This window comes from Falco peregrinus, chromosome 3 (assembly GCF_023634155.1).
Source record: "Falco peregrinus isolate bFalPer1 chromosome 3, bFalPer1.pri, whole genome shotgun sequence".
Taxonomy (NCBI): Eukaryota; Metazoa; Chordata; class Aves; order Falconiformes; family Falconidae; genus Falco; species Falco peregrinus.
Window position 1 is genome coordinate 56,261,348 of NC_073723.1, and position 20,686 is coordinate 56,282,033.

General features: G+C 40.7%; 1 protein-coding gene across 8 annotated transcripts in view; it reads left to right on the forward strand.

Moving 5' to 3' along the window:
• ZNF521 (zinc finger protein 521) overlaps positions 1–18,854 on the forward strand; it is a 232,381-nt gene extending 213,527 nt beyond the window's left edge. For all 8 annotated transcript variants that reach the window (XM_027795132.2, XM_027795133.2, XM_027795134.2 and 5 more), the window contains one exon: positions 18,027–18,854. In XM_027795132.2, coding sequence (XP_027650933.1) covers positions 18,027–18,056 — 30 coding nt within the window. In that variant the 3' untranslated portion in view covers positions 18,057–18,854. The remainder of the gene's footprint in view (positions 1–18,026) is intronic.
• Positions 18,855–20,686: the final 1,832 nt, after the last annotated feature.

Consider the following 20,686-nt stretch of genomic DNA (forward strand, 5'->3'; position numbering starts at 1 on the left):
GCCGTCTCTGGGACTGCCATCAGTGTGACTTTATGAAGCATCCAGCTATGGTGTACTGAGGAGCTTCACGGCCAGTTCTGCAAATCTGCCTCCCTTCCCCCAAGCCCACTGCTGGCCCCCCTCACTCCATCCCCGTGAATAAGCTCTTCATTCTTGGCTCCACGCTGCACTGGTCCTGCAGCTTCCCAACAAGTGATGGCACAACATTATCACTGAAAGTTTGCCGCTCAAGGCCTGCCCCCTCTTCCCTCCACCGCACAGGCAGAAGGTTGCCATGGCCCCTGTATGCCCCAGCATCCTCACCCCTCCATGGTTTTGGTGTACCAAAGCACAGATGCAGGGGCTTAGTAGCAGCAAACCTGCCACCTCTTAAGATCTGAAGTTTGAACCCTACCTTCTTCCATCACAGAGCTTAGCTCAGTAGCCCTGCATCCCCTCAAGCTCCAGGGAATTGGAGAGAGCAGGGATGTTTGTCCTTTGTGTTTTTTAATGTTCCACAAGACGTGCAGCCAAGCCAAGACTGAGTATCTTAAGTGCAAAGGAACCTAAAATATTGATTAGAGACCCAAAGTGGAGAAAAGCACAGAATTAACAAGCATCCTGATTCCATCGACATTTTAGATCATTTGGAAACGCCGTTTCAACTGGGTGGCTGCTGTGCATTTTGGAGAAAGATACATTGTTTGCTCTTGACAGAGTTTTCTAAAGCAAGGTACCTCCAGAGCTGAACCTGTATTTTAAGAGAAATTCACATTTGTATCCTTTATTGTGATATTTGCAGCAAGTCTACAGCTAGTAACAGTCTCTGCCCTCAAGCTATAAAGGAGTAAGGCTTCATTGTTGGAGAGAGAGCAGCCTTCTGTGTGAAAGGCTGAGATGTGGTAGGCAAGATGAATAGTGCTTAAAAGCAGTGCTTGCGGTGCTGTCATTTAGAACAGGAACACTGAGGATTTAAACGAAAGTGAAAGGCATGGTAAATGAATCCTTTAAAATCGGTCAAATTTTCAGCTGCCTAAAATAACAAGTTTTCTCCATTGATACGTCCATCGAGTAGGAGGAAAGTTGGGAGGGGATGAATTCCCCGAGGGAGGAGGTACAGATAGTTTGTGAAAACAAGGTGTGGTCAGTGATTCATGAAGAGACACATCCAGGAAACTCCAGTAAACAGCAATCGCGGCTCAAAAGTGGTGACTTTTTTTTTTTTCTTTCTCTCTCTTTTCCCCTTTTTTTCTTTTTTTTTTCTTTTTTTTTTTTTTTTTCTGTGTGTCTGTGTGTGCGTGTGTGTGCAGGAAGAGCATCATTAGATTGCTCCGTTCCAAACATTAGTCAAAAAGACTTAGATGCAGATGGCTACACAACTGGAGCTGTTCATTACGAAACCCCAGTCAGGAGGAACAGCTTTTAGGTTTAGCTTTTCTACCTGTTATTGGGGTCAGGTTCACCATGCTTTGATCAAACTGAGGCTGAAGTATAATTTTGGATGGAAAAAGAGTGGGTTTCTGCAGGCTCTTATTATTTGTTTTAAGTTGAGCTTCCTTTGTGTTCAAAGCTGAAATTGAGTGTCCCCCACCCTGTTAACAAGGGAAGAGAGTAAGAGATGATTCAGTTCTCGTGAACCAATACTGCTGAGTTACACACATTTCTACATGCAGCTTTAGTTGTTTATCTGTATTGTTATAGTCTCATTTTGTAGCAGAATCGCTAGCCACAGGCACTGATCATGGGCGTGTAAATCTGCTTGGGGATACTCGGTGTCAATGAATGCTCTCGTTCCCCCCCATAATTTGTGTGTGTAAATGTGTGCTATGTAATATAAAGAACCTATGATGTTGTTAAATATTAGTGGTGCATTTTGCTTTGCTCTGCTTTGCGTTTGTAAAGGTGAAAGGTGATTGTGCAGGAAAATGGAACAGTATATTTGCTGTGAGACAGGCACTAAGAACTCACTCCCATGCTCAGTTATAATTCATGACTGTACTGGTGGGAAGCCCTTATCCCTCTGTGGAGTTAATGCATCTCTACTGTAGCCTGCTGAGAGCACCCTGTGTCCCCTCCCACCATCTGTGCATTCACTTGCGTGCTTTCTCTCTCTCTTTGCTGTGAGATCTCTTGGTGTTAAAACTGTCAGACTACTACTGCCTGGTAAAGGTGGCTTTATGATGTGTATTAATGTTGAATTGTCATTTAAAGGGTGAGGAGGTAGGAAGGGGATATGTTACCATTTGTTTTAAGCTCTTGTTAGAAAATGCTGACGAGCAAATAGACAGAAAGGTAGATTTGTTACTTCAAACAGCAGACGGCTTTGAACAGTGTACAGAAACTGCCACAATGTAGGATAGGAGCTATTGATGGCAAATGCATCTTTGTTCACAATCTGGGCATATTTTGCTGTTTCCTGGTACAGTGGATCTCTGTTTCTCCATGTCAAGATCTGTACCAATGGCATTGTAAATTGAATAATATTTATTTACCCATCAGCTGGCTTAGTTGACAACTATTTTATTTTCTACAAGTTGATCTTCTCTTTTAGCTGAAAAGCTGTCTTGCAGGCTGCAAGTTAATTGCTTTTATGCTACCTGAGACTTGAAATTCATGTGACCAAGTGCTATAAGCTAGCACAATCTTACTTAAATAGGTAGTGTACGAAGATTTTTTATTATTATTATTGCTGTGAGGCACTGTCAGAAGACCAGTGAGACCGTCTAGCTTTGAAAGAACTGAACTCAGTTCGCAGAGGTTTGAGATGATGCTTTATCAACCTGGCACCTTACTGCAATATTAGACCCAGAATATGGTTAAAAGACCATGTACTTGACTGTCAAAGCAATATTAATTTGTAGTGTTTCACTGAATGTAATCTTATGTAGTCTGTTGTTTGGATTCCTTTAAAACTCATAAATCAAATCCAGACCTGGAATACCAGTGTATGAACTTAACAGATGTGCTGCCATAAGGGACCTGCAAGGTTATAAACTGCAGAAATGATCTTTTTCTATTTCAGATTCCTAGCTTATTCCAGGGGGATTGAGGAACCACAGAAGTAAGGTGGAAGGTCACGCGTTAGGACGGTAGCACCCACCCAGTGCTTGACGTTGGGTGTAATTGTCAGGAAATCCACCTCTAATCATTTTATTATTCAGTCATAACATCCTGCCGAAGCTCCCAAGCAAAAGTAGGGCAAGAATGACTTCAGTAGCTCCATGTCCAGGTTTTCTTAGGTGAAAGATCACTTTGAGATGACACAGCTGAGTAGTCAGGCTGAAATCCTAGTTGGTATTTTATTAATTTTGCACCAAGATAAATCCTGAAATTCTGACAAACTCCATGACAGGTGAAATTCCTTCTTGCAGAATCTGCTCAGCAAGAGGCTGCTCATTTCGTTCTGTTCGGAGGCAGGCAACAGGAGGGCAGCTTTATAATCAGCCCTCAAAGGAGCCCCGGCCGCCCCAGAGCCTTGGACTGATTGAATAACTCCTGGGCCTCTTCCCCTAGGCCTCCATCAGCAGGGGTCCTGTGGAAAGCAATCTCCCGCAGACTGGCACTGAAGTGAGCTTTAAACTACTATTTTCTGCTCTCCAGAGGAGCCTGGAGTACTAAAAGATAGATGGACTGCAGATATTTTATGAGAAACTGTCAGAAGAAGAGCAGAGTAAATGTTTTTTTTCCTCCTTCTTTGAGTCACACGCTGCATCACTGTAGAATTTTTCCCAGAATCTTTTACACTGAAAGTTTGAAATTAATTGGTTGCTAACCTTAATTTCCCCCCTCCATTTTCTTTTTCTTTTTTTCCTTCCCTCTTCTTCTTCTTTTCCTTTTTTTTTCCCCCTTAAATATTCACTCAGAGGCCTTTTGCTTAACCACAGTTGCAGAAAATCAGTACCATTTGCACTGAAATATTTATAATGACAGAATGAAAAATTGGATTCATTTTCTGGCCTGTAGCCGAACAGTCTGCAACTTTGCGCAGCATTGTTTAGCATCTCTCATTCCTTCCTTTCATTGGGGTCGTTTTCAGACACACACACATGCGCTGCCCATGCTTCATAGGAATGCTTAGCAAAACACAGAGCCATTTTTAATCTCAGCCTTGAGAAAACAACTTGTCTCTAACCTTGCCACCATTTCTGGGGGGAAGCAAAAGGGGAGTCTCTGGGAACCACGTAGAATCCCTCTTACAGGAGAGATTATAGAGGATGACATGCAGTAATCTGTCCTCTACAGCAAAGCAGCATACAGCTGGAATTCAGCAAGTTTCTTTGGTGTGTTGCAGAGGAGGCAGGGTGGACTTAGCACTGGGCTGGATAGCAGAATCTCTCCAGTAATCCCTGTTCTGCCACCAGTTCCCTCAGTAGCCTTGGGAACCTCATTTGCCCACAAAGGAAGAGGTTGTCAAAAGCTCCCTTTTGTGCATGAACACAGACTGTGCCTGTAAAAATGCCCTGTGCTTCTTTGCACCTCTAGAAAACAGAGGATGCTGGAACTGTACATATTTACTTCCCTTGCAGCAATGGTGTGAAGGTGAAGTGGTTGATGTTTGCAAAGTGCTTTGAAAATGAAAGTGCAGATCCTCGGGCTCCAATTTGCATCCCCTGCCAGTATAAAAGGTACCTTAGTCAGACAGCCAAGGATTCCCTCAGTATGCAGCAATTCCTGTTTATTTTGCTAGCTGATTCTGTATCACTCCCTTTTGGTCCTCACAGGTGTGTCTCAGACTCCAATGAATTCCAGGGATTTTTAATTGATATCACAATCCTGTGGGGGCTATTACAAGCTGGCATAAGTTCAGACAGCCTTACGAATGCTTTAACATGCACTGAAGACTATGGTGGCCCAAGATTTGAATGTGTAGGCTGCATTGATTTACAAAAATGTACAGTGGTTGTATAGGAATTAGTCTGAAAATTTACACAGTTTAGCAGAGAATAAGTCTCTGCAGATGTCAGACTGTTGTGCAGAAATTAATAGAGAAATACATCTATGAAAAGTAGTGATTTCAGAAACCCTTAGAAGTGGTTCTCTAGTGAGTTCTGTAGACTGTCTTGACAATTACATTAGTTTCTGGGAAAACCCTGTGGCCAAATTCTTAATCCCTAATACTTAAAAAGAGGCACCTTGAGTCTTTGTCCCCTAAGGTCATATTGGTTCCCCTAAGGAATCAGGTTGGGTGCAGAAGCTGGATTCTGCAAGGTCTTGAGAATCTCCTGAAAATGTAGGTGCCAGAAATTGCCTGTCAAGGTCCAAAAATGTCATCTTGCTGACTTCACCGACACCGAATCTCCAGCATAGTTCTATTGCTGATAGCAAGTATCCGTGTATAGTACTAAATTCTCATCTCTATTCCACATCACTCGTCCCAGCACAAATTTTCTATTTATTTGGTTTCTTCTGTTAGAGCTGCAAAATATTGGCTGCCTCTCAGTGATCTTAGGAGCACAGCCTGAGCAGGTACGCCTATAAGCAGTAAGAAGGGACAGACATCTGCTCTAAGTGTCAGTACAGCTCAGTGAACGCTGCACAGCGTTCTGCGGTTTGCGAGCAATACGTACTTTTTATCATTCAAAAGTTTCTTACCAACTTGCAGATTTGCCTTTTTACCATGTTCCCCAAGATAGTTTGACAGGTCAGCCTGAAGTGATGAGTGTTCTGACACAAACTGCATTGTGTCTTAGAAATTTTGCCTGCAGTTGTTTTACTGTAGTATTGCTTTGATTTGAAAAGGAACTTTCTACAAAGTGGTGTGTTTTAGGATATAACAAAAAAAAAAATCATCCAGTATTGTGCTGCATGTATTACAGAGATTTTCTGCTTAGCTATTATTATTGCTTTCTGGGGTTTGGGGTTTTTTTTTCTTCAGGTATGTAAATGGAGAACAGTATCATTTTTAACAGTTATTGAGAAGCAAAGGTAATAGATGAGAAAGAATTTGAGCTGTAATTGCAAATATTAAGTATGTTTTTAAACTGAAATTTTGAAAGCAGATTGCCCTGACAATTTAATGATATTTTAAGGAAACCTATAGCCCGAGAATAAGCTCTTTCAAATTCAGAAGTATTTCATCAGTTGAGCTGACCAGAACACAAATATACAGGTGTGTAAAATGCCTTAAGATGCTGGAAAGCTTTTCAGGGACAATAGACTATAGACCACAGTGAAGTGACAATACAGATCTAACAGTGCAGAACTGTTACAGAACATCAGGGACCATAAGAGTAGCCCCCAAACAAATGTTTTATCTCATTGTTGAAGACAGTACCTTTCTGAGAAAGCTGCTTTCTCTGCAGGCCTGAACAATTGTGTTGGTTTGTTTTTCTGTTTGGAGTGCCAGTCTGTTTACTAAAGTTATTAGTTTATAAATTTTGCCAAGGTAAAGTAACTGTGAGAGCTTTAAATTAGAGTAAGTACCACTTCTGTGTGGCAGGTTCCTTTGAGGGCTGATTAGAAATCAGGCCTCCTGTTGCCTGCCCCTTTATGCATGGCACTGTTGCCGTGGGTACTTGTTTATAGCTTACCTTTGAGTTTATGTAAGTGTGCACTGTGGTATGATGAATTGCCCTCCGATAGCAAATATTCTGCTTTTCTTTTTTTTTTTTTTTGCTGGGATCAAGCTAATACTTCACTTTAAAGAGTTATTTTAATTAGGTGGGGTTTATTGTAATGAATTAAAATTAACTTGGAGTAGAAAATTCTATAAGTCTGCGAGGGTTACAGATTAGCCTCACCATAGCTACAGCACATCTTTTTGTAAAAGAATTAAAGTTCTGTATCTCAGACACCTTGACACTAAACGTGGACAGCAAATGAGTGTAAGTGTTGTCTCCAGTTACTTTCCTCCTAAATGTGATTCTTCTCATTCTATCAGAAGATTGCCACACTAAAAAACAGTCCTAATGGGCAAAAAGGGGTGAAAGCAGCAGCTGCATGAGGCTACATCCCCTTGCGGGAGATAGCCGAGGAGGCAGGAATACCATGGCATCACAAGCTAAACCCAGAGGTGAGAGGGGGCATTTCTTCAACTGTCAGTGCAGGGTCAAGGCAAGATCTAATGACATGTCTGAGTTGCAACGTGTCACTGGCCAGCTGTGTGACAGGAAACAGAATGACCAACCTCAAAGAATGACATTTGGTAGGAGGATACTTCTTCCCTCATGGGGAGGATGGAAAAAGGCATAAAAGGATGCTGCTTTGTCTAGTACTTCTTGGTTGTGGAGGAATGAGTATCAAAATGTAGGAGTTGGACTTCACTGTCTTCCCCCATTTATAGGTTCTGAAAATAGGAGAAAGTGAGAGTAAGATTCCTTCCATTTAGCTTTGGTCACATTTCACACTCTTTTACACAAATGCAAATTGACAGCAAAACAGAAGACAATAGACAATCCAGACTTCTGCATTTTACAACCGACAACCACAATGACAAACAAAATTTTATTGTCCTGGTACCACATGTCAGTAAATGCTCCAGATATATTGATTTACAGTGTGTGTCCTTACAAAACTTAAAAAAATAGTGACTTTTTTATAAAGCGCAGAATAGCATTATGCTCTCTCTAAAAGTTACCTTTACAATATGGAGTTTCTTGGACTGAAGAGGGAACTCAGATGAGGTTGCTTTAAGAACAGTGTTCCAACATAGGGTCCTTAACTGTCTGTTTACCAGCTATGAAGGGATAAAAAATGTCCTTATTTTCTTTTCCAACAAGTAGATTTGTAATTCAAACACACCCCAAGCCTGCCATGTAGGTGCTGTCCCAGTTCCCACTATTCCTTGTTTGAGGAGCTGTAGGGATAAGGACTATACGATGTCCAAGATGGGCTGACACAGTAACCGGTTGTGAAGGAAGTCAGAGAGCGAAAGCCATGGGGGCCTCTGCTTATCAGCTCAGAAATCTTTAACTATTACCATCAAATCTGCTCAATCTGGCTTTTCTTGCAAGCTGTCTTGAAGGAAAAAGACACATCGATGAGCAACAGAGTTTGGAGTGTTTAGAAGAGGAGGAGAGCTAGCAGGGCTCCATAGTTTTTCCTTTTCTTTCCTACACATTTTAAAATTGACATACCGTGGGCAAGGGGACATGTTTTCACTTGTGTTCCTGATTTCAGGATCCAAGATGTGCACCAGTCCACTTACACGTTCTCTTAACTGGCCATATTTATGCTTGCTGGCTGGATAACTACCAAATACTGATTTCCATGTACAAAAGCCAGGTTTGGTGATTCTAAAACTAGGCTTGTTCAGGGTTTGCTTTTAGCTGAGTGAAAACAGTGTTATAGCTTTGAGTTAATCTCAGGCTGATCCATAACCTCCAGCGTGCTGAGTGCTGTTGTACAAGGCTCCGCGCACCAGCTGGCAATGTGCGGGGAATCCAGATTCCAGGCTGTCCCTTTGTCACCTGGTAAGCACAATACCCAGTGTTATGTCACGAGGTAGGGAGGTGAACTTGGCGATCAATACAAGTGTGGGTTGCGCCTGTCTGTATAATAGGAGCGCAGGCAAGTTACAACACTTTCAGGCTGTATCAAGAAACTTGCAATTTCACTTGTAATTTTGTGCAAAGGAATTCTTGTACATGCACCTGTGGAATACTGGAAATAATCATTGTTTTAAAGGTTGCCCTTTGCATATAAATCACAGCTTTGTGTGCTTCCCCACTTTAATTGGGTGACCTTTTGAGTCCTGTGGACAGAGGCTTAAATTCTGGACCTGCTGGTTGGTTTAAGATTTGAAATCAATTCATGATCTAGCAGTTCCTCAGCTTTAAATCAGAGAGCCCAGAATGGAAATTTCAGAAGAAGAAGTTCCACTTGGAAGGTTCCTTCTCACAACTCATAGAAACTTCATTGCAGACCAAATAGGTGTGTGTAAAATCCAGATTAATTTGTCAGTTTAATCTCTGAAAAGACCTATCGGGGTGCAGTGAGGATGGGAGAAACAGGAGGAGCAAGAAATGTGTAATGTTTCCAACAGCAGATTTCTGTACAATTATCAATTTAAGCTTCCATTATTTGTCACTAATTACTGCACTGAGCTGTTAAATATTTAGTAGTAGTTTGTTTAATTGGGTTTGACCTATAAAGGAATCTGTACCTAGTATAGCTCCAGTTCCAGGAGCCAGTTCCTCACTCTCAGCTAGGCAAATTTGTATTCATGTAAGATGAACACATATTGTCAGACAAGGGGGTTTGTTTTCGTTGTTTGGATTTGTTACTTCTCTCTCTCACCCACAGATTTATTTGTCTTTAAGGTATGTAAAATTAGAGCATGAAGTAGGAGTGATGCTTCTGGGTGTAAAATGGGAGGGAGGTCAGACTTCAACTTGTTTACAGATGTTGCAGTTTAGAAAGCACCAGCATGATAAATTAAACATAACAAAGGAAAAAAAATTAAAGCAGTGCAACAACTAGCCCATGAACACATGTCTGTAGAACACTGACTTAATCCCTGAATATCTTATTAGGCAGTATAGCCTATCAAAGCTCGTTGTCCCCTGTTACTCTGTGGTACAATAGCTACAGATAAATCTGGATTTGTTCAGCTTTGGGTTCTGCTTGCTCTTTGCCTGGATGTGTCTGACAGTGTGAAGAGACTTCTGGCTGTGGCCTCTGCAGAGGGTGTGCAAGAATCAATCAGTACATGAGCAATATTCACTTTGTTTGAAACCCTGCAGGCCTGGCTCTATTCTTACTTGTCCCTGTCTTGAAACTCCCTTGATTTCAGAGGAGTTTCTCTTAATTTATACCAGGGTAATCATAACCATATTCTAAAGTAATACGCCTTTTGATATATTTCTCAGAAGTGCCTCCTTTTGCCTTTATTGTTTTAAGCTTTTATTCCCATTTAATGAACAATTTTCTTATTGGGGAAGGATGCTTGTGTATTAATTTCATACATTTGCAGCATCACAAAACCCTTGTTTTTCTACAAACAAGACTTAGGCCTGGATCCTGATTAGCAGTACAGCCCCTTTGCAGCATAAAAGCATAGGAAGGTTTCACAGTTTCAATGAATTTCCGTGAATGTGTCCTAACCATTGTCCTCTGCCTATTACCATCGCCTTGTTGTTTATGGGGGTAATTACATGCACCTTGCCTGTGCAGCCAGACACATCTTGCCTGAAATGGGAGAGGTTGTGTGAGTTCATTGTGTTTCAATAAACAACAAACACGGTAAGGGAAGTGTATGGAAGGCTGTTGCCTGGCACCATAGGTTAAAACAGCCTTGGAGCTACTCTGATTTATGTCAGAGGCTTAACTGGGAGCCCCCTGCCAACGCTAGTAATGACAATGGTGCAAGGATGGTGAACAGACACCTGTGTTTGTGTCTGTTCTCTTCTGGTGACAATGATGAAAGTCTTATTTGCTGTATCTAGGAATATATGTCATTCTTTTCCATGCAACAAATCTGTGATATATGTACTCATGTATAATAATGAATCCAAAAGGAATCATTGACATTTTACTAGTGACTTACTGTAAGTCTCAAAAGAAGAATAGGTATCAGGGGTTTTGGTTTGGTTTCGGTTTGGTTTTAATTTTCAGTTTGCATCACTGAGAACATGCTATCCAGCTTGAGATTTTTTTATGGCTAGGTTTTCTCTGACCCAGCTGGAAATGCTTGAGTGGAAGAACCAGAACACTGAGAGTTTTACATGAATATGATAAAAAGTACAATCTGATTAGCAGTCATTCCATTTCAGAGACATTAATATAATACCAAATCACATAGCTTAGGTGAACTAATTTATATGAATAACTGCAATTCAGTGTAGACTTTCCTACATTATCATTGTCAACAGTGGTCAGTCATGACCTAAGTTGAGCATTTAATTGTCTGTCACGTCTGAGAAAAGACCTGATTCGCAAAGGCTGGTAAATATCAACTCACCACACATAAGTGGCAGTTATGGGAACACAGATTCTCTTGGGATTTAGCCCCTTCTTTGTTATGGAAATAGCTCTGGTTTAGTTCAGCTCAAATCCTTATTTCCTTGGGAAACTCAAGTTTCAGAGACTGTGTGTTGTTAGGTCTGTGCTGGTGATCAAACTCGGCCTGGATGAAACTCCATGCCTACTTTTCTGCATTTAAAAATTCATTGGTACTCCTGCTCTGCCAGCTGCACTGCAGTACTGGAGACGCTGACGACCGGGACACCTTTCCTGGAATTTTTTCTGTTCTGTCCAGAACTCCAAAGTCTCCAGTTGGCTTCCTACTTTTCAACTATGAAAAACTATTAGTTGTCATCTTTCCAGCTCCCTCATTCACTCAGGATAAGTGTGACCATTGAAATCTGAATATATATTTATTTTTGTGTCAGAAACATTGTGATTCCTGGAATGAAGCACATCAGAAACATTTGTTAGTTCCAAGATTTCAGATACAACAATTCAAGTTAATTTCTTGCAGTTTGTGTTTTATGAAAGGAAAGGAATAGCCTAGAAGGGAAAATAATCTATGGTCGCTTCATCTGTTGATGAGCTTCAATTGAAATTGCTCTTTTTGTATTTCACCTATGTGAAAAATACAGAAATGTTTACCATCTGAGTGGTCATGGGTGGGGTCAGTACAGCTAAGGACTGTAGCATAGAATAGACCTAGATATGCCCCTAACCTTCAGTTAATTAATTTGGTGGAGGTGGACTGTGGAAGTGGTTACCCTTACTGTGGGAACACAAATGTCAGCTATACTACGTTTTTACCTGTATAACAACTGAGCCTGAGAAGCCCATGTAGAACATGGCTTCTTAACAGAAGCTTCTTAATTGCTTGCAGCAGCAGTGGAGCGAGGGCCTTAATGTTTTGGGGCATTGAAAGTAAGTTTACTGCTTTCAGATGCTTTGAAATGGCCCAGATATTCTACTGAAACCAGCTCCTGACTATGCAGATTTGGTTTCATGTGTGATTTGGGGCTGGCTGAGCCTCTTCCTCTCCAGGGATGAACATCAGGAAAAAAAAATCCTAACCCTGAGGTCTGTGAAGCTGTGAAACAGGCTCCCAAGAGGAGCATTGGAAGCTCTAATTAAAATTGGACTGGGCAAAACACTTGAAATTACACTATAGGCAATAATCCAACACTGGCAAGATGGGTGGAGAAATCGCCCTAATGGGTCTTTTCTGTCTTTAAATTCTATGAATTCTTGTTCTTCTCTGTTATTATGCTATTTCACCTTTTTCTTTAATGGTGACATAGTGTCACCTAGAAAGTATTATAAGATGCTATTGTGAGCTGAGGAAGATGATGTTAAATGTCAGAAGAAAATGCAACAGTTTCTCTGCAGGTTCACAGTGATTATATGGAGACAAGGAAAAGAGGAGCTGACTGTAAGCGAGGGACATCCGTGCAGTGTTTCTGATCTGTAAGACAGTGGCAAAGCCTTCAATATACATGTTTGTCATTTTGACATTACATTTCATATTCTCTGCTTATGAAGAATAACCACATTCCACCAAACCTAACACAGGTGTGGAAAAGTCATTTGCTGTACGGGTGTACATCACTCAGGTTGCTGGAGACATCTTCTATCCAAATGTTTCAAATATCCCCACAGACCTGGACTAAATAATATCTTGTTACATCTTAATTTATAGTATGTATTTAATCTTACTATCTCACAAATCTAAATAACTCATCAATTTAGTCTTGGGTATAAGCAGATTACAGTTTAACAGGAAAGAACCCTGCCACAATATAATGGGGCTTTGACAAGAGACTCTGTGCTGCAGTCCTGAAGTAGCACAAGTTTGAAGAGAAGGTAGGAAAATCAAGATTTTTTTCTTAAAGTTATAGTTATGTCTGAATAAGTTTCAAGTATTTGTTTTTGGTGTTACCACTTAATACTTCCCTTCTCCTGGCTTTCCACATGATACCGTATTTCAGCAGTGTCCTATGCAGTTTTCTGCATGAGAGGTCTTATATCATGACAGCCATTTAAGTAGCAAAGCATCAGACTGAAGTTCTGGAAAACATGTTGACACTGTGAAACTGCATATTTGATTTGTCATTACCAGTGCACTTAAGGTTTTGCTAGGCTTGCCTTTTCCACGAGCTTTTCTTTCTTCCCGTTTAGTTCTGGAAAATTCAACATCCTCTTGTTAGCTGCAGACAGTTTGAAAAGTATGGTACAGGGTAAGAAGTTGGAATAAAAAGAAGGGAAGAGAAGCAGAAAATCTTGATTAGAAAGTATAATTTAATAGAACGTGTATTGAACCAAATGTATTGATTAATGTGGAAGATATAGTACTTATATTGATTCAAACTAGAGATTTAGTACTAAAAGCTGTAAGCCAAAAAGCTGTTGCAGATTGCTACAAAAGTCAGTTTAATGCTGTCCTTGAGAATGCCTTCACAAAGAAATTCTTCTAATGTTTGAGGAGTAGGTAGAATGCGGTATATGTCAGTTTGATCCCGGAGGGTTTTATTTTGTACTCTAATAGCTGTTACGAGCCTACATTATATCCAAGGAGTAATTTTCCTTAGGGGTGCCCAGCTTGCTTTGTGTCAATATTCTAGCATTTTAAGTCACGTACAGTATATGCTTCTGGGAACAGTGCAGGAGCCAGCCAGACTCATAATGGTCTGCATTCATTAATAAAGGCAGAAGCTTCTGTCCCTCCATTGCCCACTACAGGGATGCCTCCCTGGTCTTCAGGGACACGTACAGACACATTTAAAGAAAGCTTTATTTTGAGTGGGCAGGAGATGAAATGCAGGACTTGCAGGCATTTCCTAAGTCAGCTATATGCCCGAGCACAGGGGTGACCTTAATGGGTCAGAGAAGAATGCAGGTCAAAAGACTTATTATCCAGCCTGTTGGAAACCAATTGCTTTTGTTAAAAAAAAAAGCTGTACTGCTTAAAGGTTGATAGTAATGTAGAGTTCTGTTTTACAACCTGGAACTGTATTGCAATGCGGTGGGGTGCGTTAATGCAAAAAAATACAAGATGATCCATAATGTACACAGGTAAAGGATTCCTGATAAGTGATAACATGTAGGGTACCATAATTACTTAATCAGTGATGATTAATTACACGTGTTTGTGTTCTTGAACTAAGGAAAAAATAACATGCTGCTGTGGTACTGTTACCATCTGTTGAAATAATGCATCTACATTTCATCTTTATATTTCTTCATGTATACCCTCTTCGCACTGTTTGTCAGGTATAACCATGTCTTGTTTCATCTAGTCACAAAAAGCAGAAGTTGCATTTAAATTGAATGCACCTGCAGTTCACATTAAAGATTCTAGTGGGCTGGTGAGTCAGTGGCTATCTGTGGGTAATTTTTTCTTCATTAATTTTTATGCTATGGGCAAGAACTTTTTGCTAGCTAATACTTCTCTTGTTCTATCTGAAACAAAAAGACAGACACCAAACATCGAGAAGTATTATTACTTCTTTTGTCTTGAGCATTTCTGCAAAGAAATGTTTTTTGGTTGTTTTTTTGCCAAGGAGATTCTTCCACCCAAAATGTGAAATCTTTGCAATTTTTTAGCTCCGTAACACTAACAACAAGGATATCTCAAAGCATTTTCATCCAGAAAAGTGGTGGCATATAATGTTATGGCAGTTCACATAACAGTTGGGATTCTGAATTCTGCTAACAAAACTATCTGTAGGAACAGGGTAAATGTATTTTAGGAGTTTATTTTGCTTGTGAAATATATTGAATTCATGTTTTCCCAAGTAATATCCCTGCTTTCCAGAGAATACTGAGACAGAGAAATTGGGGATGTAGGAGTTTTCCTGGCTTGGTTTGTGTCTAATGCAGTAACAAATGCAGGGACACACACCTCCTGCTTCACTGTTCCTCCATTTTGTGCATGCAAAGCTTGCATTTGCGTTTGCAAACTAGTTTCTCCTCATGAAACCACAGCTCTTGGAAATGTTAACATCGCTATTGCTGAAGTCCAGGGAAGATTATGTTAAGAAAAAAATATTTTTTCCTTTCTGTGGCTAGGTGGGAAATTGAAATTTTTGCTTCATAGGGAGACTGCCTCATAATTAAGCAGATGCGTTTTGTGCAATCAAATTTGGGGGAGGCAGAGAGGGGGAGCATATATCTCCTGTACTTAGTTAAATGACTTCTCTTTGGCCAGTGAATGTACTAATTACTCCAAACTCAGACAAACTAGTTTGAAGTTTCCAGAGGAGGCGTGTTTCAAGCTTGCGTACTGTGTCTTTAGTGAAGGGCAGCGCGCTTTCCAAGCCGCACAGGAGATCTCGACTGTAATATTGCGCTCTCCCTGGGTGTACCGCACTCCTGTGTCCCTGCCGTGTCCCTGCCGTGTCCCTGCCTGCGGGAGCTCCAAATTCTGCTTTCCCCGCCTGCCTGAACTCCCACTGCCAGGGAGGCGGGGAGCTCGCTGCACACAAGGCAAAGAGACTATCAGAGCTGAGATCTGCTGTGTGGATAATGGAGGAGAATTTTTGCCCTAAATTTTTAAACACAACACCCCTCATAAAAACAACAACAGTTCATAACTGGGATTAATGTTTGCAATTTTCAGTCACTTAGACATGGGGTCTCCAATAGATGGCTTTTGGTGGAGTGGAATATGGCTCTCTGTGGGATAACAGAATTTTCCTCCTTTTCTTATCTCTCTCCTCCCATCCTTTGCCTGCTTGTCTTGTCAATGTTATGCTTCTGAAGTGCTTCCACGTTGTATTTTTTCCCACTTAGCCGAACAGGTATTTCTCCCTAGTCCCTCAGGTTTGGGGAGCCTTAATTTGGAAACCATGTTTTGTTTTGGTTTGGTTTGTTTTGGTTTGGTTTGGTTTGGTTTGACTGTTTACAGCAAGTATAGTTGCCTTTTGAAGGCCTAAGCTTCTTGAAGCATTTCCTCGTGTTAGTATCCTGCCCTGTCTTGTTTTTCTCAGCAACACTTTTTTTTTTTCTATTACCTCTTCATTATCTCCAGAGAATCTCATTTTGCACTAGGACACGGGAGTCAGAGACACTGAGCAGGGGCAAGTCGGTCCTTATGCTGTGTTTTATTTTTTCCCCTTCATATTTGGGCTTTTTTATTTTTTAATCAAAAATGTCATTGCAGCCAGTTACAGCTACACTTCTAAAGCACCTTTTGACTGCTTCATGTGCAACTGTTCATCCAACCTCAAACTGATTATACATTTTTCATTTAGTGAAAAGAAATAAAAAATCAGCATGACTGACATGCTTGGTCTCAGGAGATTAGAAACAAAAGACACCCCCCTGCCCCAAATATTTCTCTGCAGTCTAACAACTGGTATATGACTTCACCTACTCAGAAGCAGAGAAAAAATCAGAATTCAGGCTGCCACCCCATATTTAACTTGTCCTGTTGTTTCTAGGTACTGCAGGGTCTCCAATAAGCCTGTGGTGTTATGCTGTAAGTGCTGCAATAAATGGACACAACAGGATGACTAAAGGGCTGACTGTCAGGCTTAACTCTTAATTTCCTTGCTTTTGTGGTTTAAAGTCAGAGCCCATTACCTGTGACTAGCCAATATTTTCGTCTGCAGCTATTGTTACTGCTTTACAGCATTTTGAAATGATTTTATGGGAAGGATAAGAAGCTAGATGAAATCAAGTGGTAGAGTGTATTTTTTTACCACTCTCTGGCCTTGGACAGTCTGGAATTCCTGCCATCAGCATTAAATCATTTTGTGTTCACATCTGGAAATTGCATCCTTGAGTGTCACTGGGTCATTTTCCTCTAATCTTGAGAATGGCACTACATTAAAAATTCCTCAGTCTTACTGTAAGATCCTTTCCTTGCCAAATGTCCCATGAACTATTGTTTGTGTGCATGCACAGTTTAGGGAGAGAGAAGGAGGAAGGGAGGGAGAACTCTCAGGCTGGTCTGCAGTCACACTGTATTTCGCATTTGTTTCGCCAAGGCTGTTTTCTTGTGCCCTTTCATGGGTGGCTGTGGAGGGTATGGTTCAGTAGATGTTCACTTCATTGAAAATTATGTCTTTTGGGAATAGTTCATCCTAAAGTACATTAGTCCAAAGGAATTTTAAGACAGATTAACTTAACAAAGCAGCGTGAAGGAACTAGGTGCCCTGGGAGAAAATCATGGGACATGGCACCCCTGCCCTCTGGGTCACTGGCCCAAATCTGGCCAAGACTAATAGGGGGAAAACTGATCACTAAGCAGTGCCCTGTCATCTGGGAAGTAACATTCACAAACTTTTTCTGGTTATCTGTGGATTCAGTGTACATTGTAGAGGACTTAACATGTATTGGATTGGTTCTTTGGTCTTAGCTCGATGCTTGTGAAGGATCTGAGGAAGTGCAAGCATTGAAATATAGCATCTTTCATCCCTAAAAGTGGTCAACTTGATTAGAACAGTGGTAGGAAAGGGTGAAACTTGTGTTTGCTGTGGGATTTGGTGATTGCTTGTACGGGAAAGGAGAATTTCAGACTCCCAAGTCCATGCTGTGTCACCTCACATAAGGCGCTGCATTCACTTGAGGAAAAATACCTGTGGTTTTTGGTGACCAAAGGAAGGGCTGTGGCAGCCCCTCCTGTTTTCTCATCAGTCTTTGAGCTCCCTGCTAGGCACAGGATGACTCTTACCAGAATATACTGTGCCATACTGTTTAGGGGGAAATAGGTTTTAATGCAATAAAACATTTCAAGGGGTACCACAGTCTAGGAAGCACTGTCTAGTTGGCACAGGCCTTCTGTGACAAATAAATGCACTTTTCATTTGCAGAATGTGTATACCATGAGCTGTGTGTAAGTAGACACCAGAACCACTGGCCTGGTATGCAGTTTCACTGGGGCAGGTCAGCCCAAACCTACCTAGAAAGAGTGCATTGCCCTTCTTGTGGCACGTGGAAAGAATACGGCTATGAAACAGCTGGGGAAAACTCTCTTTGATAACAACACTGCTTCTGACAGGTTTAAGACAAGGAGGGGTCAAACACACTCTCTTTTCAGTTCATCGTTTTGCAAAATATGTTGGGAGAATTGGTTTTGCATCCTTCTTTCACACAGAAATGCCTGTCCTGTGACTAAGCTGTTCCTTTTATTTTTGTTACAGAATCATACGATGACCCAGCACAGCAGTTAGTGCAAGGCCCGTCTCTTCCAGAGAATTCTTTGTGGCACAAAAAGGGAACACGTTTTACTCTTTGCACGAAACTTTCATTGTTAATGTATATTATTCAGAAACATTGTATTGTACCATAAAACTTGTATTATCGAAACTGTTGGATGTTCATGTGTTTGAACTTTTGAGCACCGGATAGACTTCCTGTATATAAAGTGTTGCACATGTATTATGTTGTCTGATACTAAAATGGTCTTATAAAGACAAGTGGACTTGGGCCCTATTCAAGGAAGATACAAATAATAATAATACTGTGTGAGGGGAAAAAAATGGCTTAAGAAAAAGTGTCATTTTCAAGGAAGAGGGAGAAGGTAATAGCTATGTTCCATTACAGCTCTGTTTGGCCTTCCTTTCGTTTAAACTTCAGTATAGAAATCTCTCTTTTGGTATACAAACGGACGATCTAAGACTATTTTTTATTGCTGAAGATTCTTGCAAAAAATATGAAGAGACTCTTTCTCACAGAGCAGGAACCCACAGTTGAATAAGGCCCATATATATATTTGTAAGCCTTGCGATATGACAGATAGCATTACCATATATGCAATAGTTGTTATGTAGATTGTCAATTTTTTTTTTTTTCTGGATACCATTTGAAGCTTTGAGTGTTCAAGACTTTCCTTAATGATTTCACATGGCCAAATTCTTGAATCAGTTGAACTAACCTGTATGTTACTGTTATTAATGTTTACTCTGCAGTCTGAACCTGGAGATTACTGGAATTGTTTTCCAAAAGGAAATAAATTCAGTTTACCATTATGTGTGAGTGTGCTTGTGTCTTGTCTTTTTCCTTGGAAAGTAGCATTATTATTACTGCTCCTGTAGTACTTAAAGGACCACCAAGATCTGCAATCCTATTGTATCAGGGCCTATATGCTGCTCAGTAGATCGCTTTTCTCAAAGCTAGGCACTTAAACTGACGTAATGGTGGAAACAGATCTGCTGGCCCACTGCAAAGCAATGTGTAATTTTTTTTGTTTTTTCAAATTTCAAAAAATTGAAATTCAAAATTAAAAAAACTGAGGGTAATATTCACTGTTTTCTGGGTTTGTTTGTTAGTTTCTTTTTTTGTGGCAGTCTCAACAATTTCATACCTGTACGCTTGACACGTTGGTTGCCAGAGGAGTCACCACACATCTTCAGTGTATAATTTTGTGTGCATTTCAATGCAATATTGTTTAGTGAGTTGGGCCTAGCAGTGACAACCGGGAGCCACTACAGCTCTGCCAGCAGCACTGTTAACCTCACATCCCTCACCCTCTCTTCTGACATGGGTAGCAGAATTGGAGGTGGTGCACACTGCAGGATGATGCTCACTAGCACCGTGGCCCTGGGAGAGCTGTCACAAGACCTCACAGCTTTACTTGGGTCTGAATTGGCTCCTGACTGCCTGCAATTTTCAAGAGGAAAGGAAGGGATAAAAGTTCTCCTTCCCTACCAGTATCCCCCACTACTCCAACTCACTTGCAAAAGAGGACTAAAAAACCATTCTCCAGCTATTCTAGTATCTTATCCTATTGCTGGAATTGCTGGTTTTATCCTGTGGACACCAGAGTTGCTGAAATACTGCAGTTAAAGAGCTGTACATCACAACAAGTCCAAATGGCAGGAGCTGCTTGCCTAGTGCTGTCAGGGTAGATATAAAGTGTGATTTCCACTTTGCTGAATGTCACATTTTGACTGTCCACAGATGGAGGATGGAGAGGAAAGAAGTAAAGTCAGAAAGTGTCTAGTTACCAGATATTCCAAGAAAAAATGTGTCGTGTTTAAAACTCCAGCTTTGAGAATATTGTGCATATTTTGCCAAATACAAAAAAGAAAATCCTGGGTTTTGTATGAATCTCTCAGTTGTGCTGACAAAAGGATAAATAAAGGCACGAGCACACAAGGCTTGTAAAATGCTAGTTCTATTTATGTCAGAAACTGTTCCCATTCTTATTCTCATTAATATATTACTCATCTCAGCCAAATTGAATGTGATGATATGTTCTTTATTTCTGACAGATACCTTAAAGGATATAGGACATTTCAGCCTTCATGTGTGGAAGTGTGACATATTGGTTAAGACTGAAAATAACATGTTTCTAGTAGAGTTCAAGTATATAGGAAATATTACACCCTACTGTTTTTGTAAATGCCAGAGTGCCACTGAGTTGAGACAGATGGTAGCTGGGAAAAATGCAATCTTATAATCAAAAGCTAAAATATGTCAAAAATATGTTAGCAAGCAAAACATAGCATATTACTAGCGTCTCATGTCATGACAGCTTGCAAAACATGCAAAGATGTTGAATTTCTAGATACATAAATAAAGGAACAGTAAACAGAGCAACAGCAAATGTGATGAAGACTTTATGCATCGATTGTCCCTTCAGGTCGGTGCAGGGGAATAGAGGGGTCTTATGGCCACAGGCAGTCCCAGGTGGCTTATAAGAGCTGGCTGCTAGTATCAAGTGCTGGAATCCTCTTACCTTTTCTAAAGTAACAGGTTTCTCAGTGATACCTAAATAGCTGTTTAAATAGATTATGGAAGACATCAGAACTTCCCAATGAGGACTGAGTATTGCTTGGGGAATTACCACAGTGTTCAG